The sequence below is a fragment of the Chinchilla lanigera genome, unplaced genomic scaffold (genome assembly GCF_000276665.1).
Source record: "Chinchilla lanigera isolate Chin_1 unplaced genomic scaffold, ChiLan1.0 scaffold00081, whole genome shotgun sequence".
Classification (NCBI taxonomy): Eukaryota; Metazoa; Chordata; class Mammalia; order Rodentia; family Chinchillidae; genus Chinchilla; species Chinchilla lanigera.
Window position 1 is genome coordinate 6446262 of NW_004955482.1, and position 10321 is coordinate 6456582.

Consider the following 10321-nt stretch of genomic DNA (forward strand, 5'->3'; position numbering starts at 1 on the left):
ATACATATATGTGTATGCATATATAAAATGAGGTTATTTTTAGATGCTTCAATAAGTTCTCAGTATTGATTTCTATATGGTAAACATCAGTACATAGAACACACACAAAAAAACTCTGAGCTTCTCAATATTTATGAGAGTAAAGCACTGCCAAGACCAAAAAGTTTGAGAGTCACTAATTTAAATCATTTCAAAGTAAGATGCAAAGACCTTGTCACTTCATCCCTAGCACCTCGATGTGCATATCATTAACTCAGGTTTAATATTTATCTAGTTCTTTTTGGTTTTTATAGAAATTTTATACAATAAAACCCCAAAACTTTTTTTGGCAGTACTGGGGATTGAACACAGGGCCTTGCGCATGTAAGGCAAACAGTTTACCACTGAGTTACATCCCTCAACCCTTTTTATTCTTTTATTTTGAGATAGGGTATCAAAACTTGCAATCCTCCTGCCTCAGCCTCCCAAGTAGCTAGGATTACAGATACAAATCCCAGCATCAGGCATAATGCACAAATCTTAAGTGTGCCATTCACTGAGTTCTGACCAATGTGTACACAATCCAATGAGATACAAAACGTAAGCTGGGCGCAGAGGCTCACACCTCATTTCATTTGCATACTGTTTCTGAGATTCAGCCATGATGTTACAGATACCAGAACTTGTTTCTTGTTTTTTACTACTGAATGCAATTTGTTCCTAAGATAGTATCAGTCATAAAATAAGCTTCATGGGTTGATAAGCATAATTCCAGTCCAATCCTCTCCCCTCTCTTGGGCTTTTCCCCATGGATCTCATGGCTTAGAGGAGCAAGCAACACACTGCTAACCAGTAAGCAGCACTCCATCCCGTGGTTCCTGATCCAATCACCTTGCCACAGACATCATGGCCATTTCCTGATTTTCACCCTTTAAGGAAGTTCCTGTCTGATTCTCTTAAGAGAGCCTTATTCTCGGAAATGGCCCTAGGAGTCCCCTGAGGACAAGTCTGTCAAGAACAGACAGAATGAGGGACATCATACAAAGGAATGCTGCCACTGAGAAAGAGTCAAGTACAGCACACGCTACATGAACTTAGAGTGTGTCATGGCAAGGCAAAGAGCCAGACACAAAAGGCCACACAGTCTGTGATCCCACAGTTATGAAATATACAGATAAGGCAAAGCTATGGAGCCAGATCAGTGGTTGTCTGGGGCAGGAACTGGTATTAAATGTAAAATATGAGGACTGTACAGAATATCCTCAACTGGATTTAGGATGGATTGTGATAACAACCGCACAAGTCAAATAATCACCGAACTATAAGCTTAAAATGGATGCATTTAGCAGGAAATGATGACACACACTTGCAATCCCAGCACTCTGGGAGGCTGAGGCAGGAGGATGGCAAGTTCCAGCCCCACCAAGCCAACATAGTAATTTAGCCAGACCAGGTATCAAAATAAAGGGCTGGAGATATAGCACATTGTGAAGGCCCTGGGCTCAAACCCCAGTTACACACACTTACACACTTACACACACAGCGATTTTCGTTTTGTTTTTTTGTTTTTGTTTTTTTTTTTTTTTTTGGTTTTTCTCCGATACCAGGAACCAAACTCACCACCTTGCGCTTGCCAGGCAGGTGCTTTGCCACTGAGCTAAATCCCCAGCCCAATTTTCATCTTTTTGAGACAGGGTCTCACTATGCAGTTCAGGCTGGGCTTGAGCTCACTTTGTAGTCCAGGCTGGCCTTGAACTCACAACGATTCTCCTGCCTCAGCCTCCCGAGTGCTGGGATTACAGGTGTGCGCCACCACGCCTGGCAGACACAGCAGTTTCAAAGAACTTGCTGTGTAACTGGAAAACAGTTACAATGAACCCCCAATTTACAAATACTTGTAAGCCGGCTCACTGTATCTAAAACAGCAAGCTGATGTGACTATGTACTGCTTTAAGAAGTCTTTGAAAGCGCCCAGCGCAGTGTTGCTTGCCTATATAATCCCAGCATTTGGGAGGCTGAGGCAGGAGGATTGCAATGAATTCAAGGCCAGCCTGGGCTACATAGTGAGTTTAAGGCCAGCCTGCACTACACAGTGAGACCCTGTCTCAAAAAAAAAAAAAAAAAGAATTCATTTAAAGTGTTCTATTTTAATAAATGAAGGGGATTCATACATGTTAAAACCTTTTCCAAAAGCCTTACTCTCAAGCTCTCTGGAGAGTCACTTGCAAACAAGCCAGGGGCCATATAAGCACAGAAAGAGGCTATCTGGGCTGTTTTTCAAAAAGCTAGAATACTTAGCGAGTATCTGAAAACCAGGTTAATTCCTCTCTTTCTGCACAAGGAGCTTTTTTTCTGCTTTGATGACCAAGTCTGTGTACGGTGCCCAGGTCCTCGCCCTACCCTGGGCTGCACAGGCCAGGCTCCCATTGGCCAGGCCACCAGAGACGACCACAGAGCTGCTGCTTGGCGCGGAGGATGAGCCCTGATTCCCAGCAGGGCCCTCTGCTCCACTCCCCTGCCTCCCACGGTGTGCCACGCAGTGGCCAGCTCCCCCACCACGGCCGTGGCAGCTCCATTCACCACCCACGTGTCAGCCTGCGCTGAAATGTCCACTCCTTGGAAGAGGTCTCTGGGCGGGATGACCTCCCCGAGCCATCACATGCTGTCCTTCATGTTCTTCCCCACAGCCCAAGCCCCAGAGCACCAGCTCCGCGAGGCCGGGACTCATCCACCAGGCCCTGAGGCGGCGGACACATGCACAGAGGGGCCGGGCCGCCTCAGGAGACAAGTCCAATGGCAAAGAGGGCGGCACTCCCCTAGCGCCGTGGGCCAGGCCCCTAGTCAGCTCGGGTCACCCTGCAGCTCTTGGGTGCTACAATCCATGGGGCACGACCAGCCCTCTTCCAGATCCTGGCTATAACCTCACCCAGTGGGTGAGCTAGCACCAGAGGGTCCTGCCCCTCGCGGCCCAAACAGCTCAGCCTGAAATAAAAGCCCTGGGGCCTGGAGTCCGAACCACAAAAAACAACGACCAGAAACAGGGCTGTCTGCACTGCACGTTTACACCCAGGAGGTAGTAACGCAATTCCGGGGAAAGGAGCTCACACTGGATTTTTCACAGCTATTATAGGAACCCTTCAAATAAATCAGTGACTTCCTACAAATCCCACTATGGGTTACACCAGGCAGGGACAGGACTCAGTCCAACCACACACTTCTCCTGTGACAGGGCCCACCTGTCACGGCAGCCCCTGAACTGGGTCCTGCACACTGAGCACAACCTGAAACTCCAGTGTGGGCTGCACGCTCTGCTGTGGGGAAAAGATTTCCTAGCAGGATCATGTGCTCAGCCATCTTTCCTTGAGAAACTGTATGTGCGTGCACTCATGTATGGGTGTGTGTCTGTGTACACAGGCACAAAAAAGCGCACTGGGAACTGAACCTGTGGCTCTCACACTGAGCTACATTTCTAGCCCGTTAAGACAGGGGCTTGCTAAACGGCCCAGACTAGGTCCAATTTGCAATCCTCCTGCCTCAGCCTCCCAGCATGTTGGGATTAAAGGCACAATCTGGGGTTTCTCTTAGTTTCCTATTGTTGCTAAAACAAATAACCATAAACTTAGTGACTTAGAATATAAATTCATTATCTTAAAGAAGTTTATTATCTTGCAGTTCTGGAGATCAGTAGTCAGAACTGGGCCTCACAGGGCTACCATCAAGACTGAACAGGGCTGCTTTCCTTCTAGAAGCTCTAGGAGAGCGTGTGGGTCCTCGCTTCCTCCAGCTTCCAGATCACCCACATGCCGTACTTCCTGGCCCCTTCCTTCAGCTCCAGAGCCAGCAGTGTCGCGACTCCCACCACGCCTTCTCAGGCTCGCTCTTCAGTCCCCTCTTCTCCTTGGAAGGACCCCTGCGATCACAGTGGGCTCACTCAGGCCAAGATAATCTTCCCACCTTAAAGCTAGCAGATGTGCACATACAATTCTATCCGCAAGCTTCACCCCACTTTGCTCTGTGCTGTGGTTTACACGCGAAGTGTGCCCCAAAAACTTGTATGTTCAGGACTTGACGCCCAAGGCAACAACGTGCAAAGGTGGGACCCAGAGAAGGGCCCGAATAGTGAGGCTCCACCTCATCAATGCATGAACTCACTGACCAGTTTACAGCTCACGGGCTGTTAAGAGGGAAGGAAGCAGGTCACCGGGGGTGTGTCTCTGAGGATGCCTTTCTTCCCAGGCTCTTTCCAGCTCTGTGCCTCCTGGCAGCCATGGGGTGAGCACCTTTCCTCTGCCATGCCCTCTGCCATAATATTTCTGCTCTGAGCCAGTCAGCTGTGAACTGATGCCTCTGCAACCATGAGCCAAAATCAACTTCTGCCCCTTTCAGCTGTGTGTGTCAGCTCTTTAGTCCCGGCAATGGGAAGCTGACTCACACCAGGTAACATATCTGCAGGTTCACTGGGGCAGAGACATGTTGGAAGGGTCTCTCACACCAGTCCCAGGGCATCACAATGCAAATACTACCCAGTGAAAGCTTTTCCTACTGTCCCACCCCACACCAACACCTCCGCAAGCACAATCCACACAGGATACCTTAGCAGAACCAGTCAACAAAATAAAGGCAGCTTCCAGTGTCCCTTTATAATTCTATGTTAGCTGAGGTCAAAATATACAGTGAATGTTTAAATAAAACGTGTTACAGTAAAAGACAAGTTGCCACGAACTGCCCTTGAGAATGTCCCCCTGGCTTTGAAACGCTTCTGCCATCATTCACGCCACTTTCTGCACAACTAAAAACCATTGAGAAAGAGGACATCCAGAACTGCTTCAGCAAGGGGCAAGAACAATGGGACAAGTGTGTCTGCAGCAAGGAGGAGGATTTTGAGGGGGTTAACGGCAACATTTCTTTTACTGTGGTAATTTTTTTTTAAAGTGTAAGTATTCACGTATTTTTTGTAACACCTTGAATACTCCTTAATGCCCAGTCTCTCTGTGACGTTGTGGGGCTCCTAGGAAGGTCACAGGTGAGCACGGCAGGTGGGCTGGGTACCATACAAGGTCCTGTCAGGTGAGGCTGCGCCCCGCAGAGGGACACCATCGCACTCACTCAGGCAAGGTGAGAGCAGCAGGTGCTTGAGCCGGGCCTCAAGGGAAGCAGTATGTCCCCAGGAAGGGCAGGGGAGCCGCAGCTGCCCAAGGCCTCTCTTCTCCCAGAGTGGGGGTACTGACAACCCGCTTCCTAACACAAGGCCAGGCTCCTGGGAGAGAACGAGGGAGGTGGCTGTTCAGCGCAAGAGACTTGTCCTTGGAGCCTTCTCCTTGGACAGGTGGCCTAACCTCAGGGACACAGCAAATTACCTTCTGAGCTCACGTCTGCTTTCCTTAATCTAAAGCAAGGATTCCACCACCTCCATCCTGGAGGGTTGTTGCGGGAGCTGCTTAAGGTCGTAAGAATCTAGAGCAGTGATGGCGAACCTTTTAGAGACCAAGTGCCAAACTGCAACCCAAAACCCACGTATTTATTGCAAAGCGCCAACAGTGCAATGAAACCTGAATACTGAGATCTTAAAAACACAGTAACACACGTGCCATGTCCTCACCACCACTGCTCAGTCAGTGCGACTCTCCTTTCACCCTAAGAACACCCCCCAGCTTCTCCCCGTCCTCTTCACCCAGGCTCTCCCCCCAGCTCTGCCCACACTTCCTCACCCTTTCCCCTGGCAGCAGTTACAGTCAGCTCCCACGTAAATGGAAGTCCGGTCCTGGACAACCGAAGGGGAGAAGACACACCCTGGTGCTGCTGACTGAACTGAGGACTTCTGCCCTGAGCTGCATCTCCAGGATTTTTTATTTTTGAGACAGGGTCTTGCTAAGTTGTCCAAGCTGGGCTCGAATGCTAGCGCTCACCCAATGGGCACACTATCCAAGCATGAAAGACTAGCCAGGGTGCACGAAGAGCTATGGCTTATCTTTGGTATGGAAGTCAAGAGTAAAACCAGTCCCCGTGGGAATGACTTCCACGTACAGCTGTCACCACGCCCTCATCGCGAGGTTCCCCTGAGAAAGGTTAGAATGCGAAGGGCCCAGTGCTCTACGCCTTGGGGCTTTGCTATCCCGCTGTTGGGTACAGCCTTGGACCCTGAGTCATGGACAAAGGGTTATCGCGTGGGGTCACACCTGGACACTCACATCCCAGGGCTAAGCTGCAGCTCCTCACTGAAATCTCCTCAAACATCCACTCAAGCAAAGCTGCTTCCAGAAAATTTCTGATTATCTACAGAAAAAGCCCTTCTCCTTCTTCTACCCTCTGAACATTCACCCTGAGCCTCCCAGGCAAGGGATTGATAAAAGCGGGGAAGTGAAACCAAACCCAGTCACAGAACGCTCCACACTGGATGTGCTCAGCATGTAGGTGGGAGGCGTACATGCATGACATTCCTTAAAATGTTAAGAGGACGGTAACCATGAACTATGCCACAGTGCATGGCTCCATTGTGGGGCTTGGGAAGGACCAGGCAAGTCAAGAATGCTCCCATTTAGCACGGGTCCGGTAGGCAGCCGAGAGCTGCGCTCAAAGGAAAGACCCCCGTGGGGGCGGGGCATATTTTTCAGGGTACAGATGGGAAACCTGGGATCACAGTCACTGTCGACTAAACAATGATGCAGGACGGAAACCCCACCGCCCTCCCCCGAGACATTCAGCTGGAGAGACCTCCTCTGGCCTGCACCATGCCTGGTCTGGACACGCTCACAGACAAGACCTCGGTGAACCCTCACTTCCAGCGCAGGGGAGTCTTAGCCACCCACTGGAGAGCAGCACAGGTCAGGAGGGGCGAGCCACAGGCTGCTCTGCCATCACCGACGGCCTCAGTTCGCCTTGGGAAAGACAGCCTCCTCCCTCCAGGCAGCTACACTTGAGTACACTGTGCCAGCAGTGTACTGCGAACCTCCCAGACAGGCTGCTGGGCACTCTCGACAGTCCCCAGACACCGGCCCCCAAAGTCAGCCCTCGCCAGACGTCAGGCATGAAAGCCTTTGCATGTTCTGGAATAGCCCACGTTCAGGATCCTGATTCCAATTCTCCAGACTGGGTAAAAAATAACCACAACTTCCCCTGCACTGGGTTCCTCCCCCAGAGCTGTTGAACCTCATCTGGAAACAGCTGGGAGGCAGCAGTTAACAGGAAACCAAACCAAACCAAAAAAAAAAAAACAAAACACAACAGCACAGAGTGTACCAGGGAGGGTTAAGCAGCCAGAACCAAGAGGCCAGGGGACAGACAGGAAGCTGCAGTTACAAGGGACCAAGGCCAGAAACAGTCCACAGAGGAGGAGACCAGCTGGCCTTGCTCTCAGCCCGAGCTGGAGCCCCGTGCAGGGCAGTGGCGCAGGCTCTCAGCCTGCCAAGCGGGAAGTCAGCCCCGCTCTGAGGCTGGTCTTTCTCCCACCGCACCTAACCAGACTTCTCTAAATGCCAACGGGTGGTCGTGGGCTCAAGCACTTCTTCTCTCCAGCTTTTCTGCCCATCTGTACCAAATTCCACGCTGCCAGCAAAACTCAGGCAAGGCCAACTCAGCCTCACACAGAGACAAAGAGCATCTCAGTGGGACCTCACCAGACAGAGCCCACCCGGGTGGTAAGTGGCTGCAGACCCGAGGGAGGAGAGGCAGTGATAAAAGCAACACAGCCGGCAGGGAGTCCAACAGCCAGGTGAGCTTGCACCAAACTAGCAGTGCATTTTGCAATCGAGAAAGTTGGCTGAGAAATGGACAGTTGCCAAAACATTTTTGAAACAAATGGAAATAAAAAAGTCATTACAAAAACTCCCTGGTGGACTCAACCAGCCTCTAGGTTACCCAAACGAAGAGCAAAGGGGAGCACGGCTTATTTTTCCTTTAGCAGAGCTAACTTAGGTGAGAGCTTTTGAGCCTGTACCTCCTGTGACGCCAGCATTCACCCTCCCCTCCATGCAGAAGTTTATGTTAAAGAAGAGGATTAAGTTCTCTTAATAAAACACATTCCTGTCTTTCACCTCCAGTTCTGTTTGAAAGGCTTTCTCAAGGCAGAGTTTATGCTACAACCAAGTGGAGTCTGATGCCAAAGAAAGTGCTCAAAATCTGAGACTGAAGGGCGCCCGGGCTGCAACCTCAGAGCATTTGTCTTTTTTTAAAAGCAGAACATCTTGGGGGCTGGGGATTTAGCTCAGCCACACAGCGCCTGCCTGGCAAGCTCAAGGTCGTGAGTTCGATTCCAGGTACATGAGAAAAACCAAAAAAAAAGCAGAACATCTTCACAGGCTGGATGCCAGCTCCTACTGGCAGGACTTGAGAACCAGGGTGGAGACTGCCCGATGTGCCACGTCAGAGGCGCGGGAGGAAGAGCTCCGGGACCATCATGAGGTCAGACTTTGCAAGGGGAAACGCAAGAGGGGCGCATTTCAGGGATACAACAAAGGAACACGGTGATTGGTCATTCATTCCGCAGGGGAAAATGCCATTCAGGGCCAAGGAGCGAGTATTATAAATCCAGGTAAAGGCATAATGTTTTAACTTGGATTTATCTCAGCGGCTCGCTACTCTCCAAAAAAGGGGCTGGGGAAATATTCCTCCTGTTCTTTACAATGCCACTGAAGTCTCCCAGGACACTTTCTGGGCTGCCCAGAAAGTGGGCTAAGCAGCCAGGGCCTCAAGGATACTAATGCATGAAGCACCACTCGGCAGGGATCTCATCACCAGCTCTGTGTGAGGCTGGGCTGTTCAGGCCACCATAGCCAGTCCAAAGAACTTTACAGCTAAGGCAAAAGTCACCTGAAACAAATACCTAATATATCCCTGGGGAAGGGGAAAACAGACAGAAGTTTTAACCTCGAGGGCCAGGGATTTCTGTTACTAAGAAAAAAGGAGTCTCCAGCACAGCGTGGTGGACATGCCTGTAATCCCAGCTTCCAGGAGGCTGAGGCAGGAGGATCACCAGGGGTTTAAGGCCAGCCTAGGCTACATAGTGAGTTCAAGGCTAGTCCAGACTACAGAGTAAAAAGACCCTGTCTCAAAAAAAAATGAAAATAGTAACAGGAAAAAAAAAAAAGGACTCTCAACTCGGAGCCCCAACAACGTGTTAAGATGCTATCTGGGATGTCTGTCCTGGACACTGCCATTTTCCTTATATAATGTTTCAGGGAAGCCAGAAACCCCTCTAAGAGCCCCAGGGCCCTCCCTCAAGGCCGTCCAATAAGTGCGCTGTGGGGAGCCCAGTCTCCTGGCTCAGGGGCCACGGGAAAAGTAACTAACATTTTAATCCCGCACCCTGGGAGGCTAAAGCAAGGTTGCAAGTTCCAACCTGGCCAGGGGAAACAACAATTTAGCGAGATCTTGTCTCCAAATTAAAAATACAGATTTGGGCATGGTGGCGCACGCCTGTAATCTCGGCCCTCAGGAGGCTGAGGCAGGAGGATCTCGAGTTCGAGGCCAGCCTGGGCTACAACGTGAGCTCAAGGCCAGCCTGAACTGCATAGCGAGACCCTGTCTCAAAAAGACAAGACAAAACAAAACAAAACAAAAAACAGATTAAAAGGGTGAGGGTAGTTCAATGGGAAGGTCCTGGGTTCAATCTCCAGTAATGCGCAAAAAAAAAAAAAAGCAGCTACCATTTATGGAGTACCTAACTCTGTGCCAGGCACTGAAATAAGCACTCTACCCATCTCAGTCCATCCCAAGAGCCCCCTGGAGGCAGAAACTACTGTCATTCTCCCTAAAGGAGGAAGCAGGCTCCACGGTGTTACACAATCCTTAAATAATGGAGCCAGGGCCACAGCCGGCCTCGACAGGTGGTCTTACCCCCGCTGGGTACTGCACACTTGGGGGACAGGGCACACAGCGCCGAGTAACACAAGGTGCGGCCGTACCTGCACCCCTCTCTGGTCCCAGACCCGTGGCCCCCAACCCTAGGGGCAGGGCCTGGACCGGGAGCGAGAAGCCGGAAGAAGCAGAGCGCAGCTACGCGAGGGGCCAGGACCGCGGCGCCGCTCGCCGCCGCAGACCCCGACCCGCGCCTCCTCTCCACGGACCGCGCGCAGCCCCCGGGCTCGGCGGCCCAGCCCTCCCGCGTGCCGAAGGCGGCCCCTCCGGGACGTGGGTCCGGCCGGGTCCTACCTGTAGGCCAGGGTCATGCACTCGAAGAGCTTGGTGAGCGAGGCGTCGATGGACAGGTGGCAGGAGCTGGTCTTGCCGAAGCTGTAGGTCTGGCACGTCTGCTTGTTGACCGTGTCGAAATCGTAGCCCTTCTTGGGCGGGTGCTCGCGGTGCGGCGACGACACCATGAAGTGGCCGCTGTGGATGATCTGCTGGC

At 51.2% G+C, this 10321-nt stretch overlaps 1 protein-coding gene across 3 annotated transcripts in view; it reads right to left on the reverse strand.

Annotated features, from left to right (window-relative positions):
* The window catches only part of Mlxip (MLX interacting protein), a gene marked incomplete at its 5' end in the record, with an annotated part of 46401 nt that extends 36080 nt beyond the window's left edge, over positions 1-10321 (reverse strand). For all 3 annotated transcript variants that reach the window (XR_001230988.1, XM_013503703.1, XM_005403102.2), the window contains 1 exon segment: positions 10126-10321. Coding sequence is in view for 2 of the 3 variants with exons in the window: in XM_013503703.1 (XP_013359157.1) it covers positions 10126-10321 (196 nt within the window).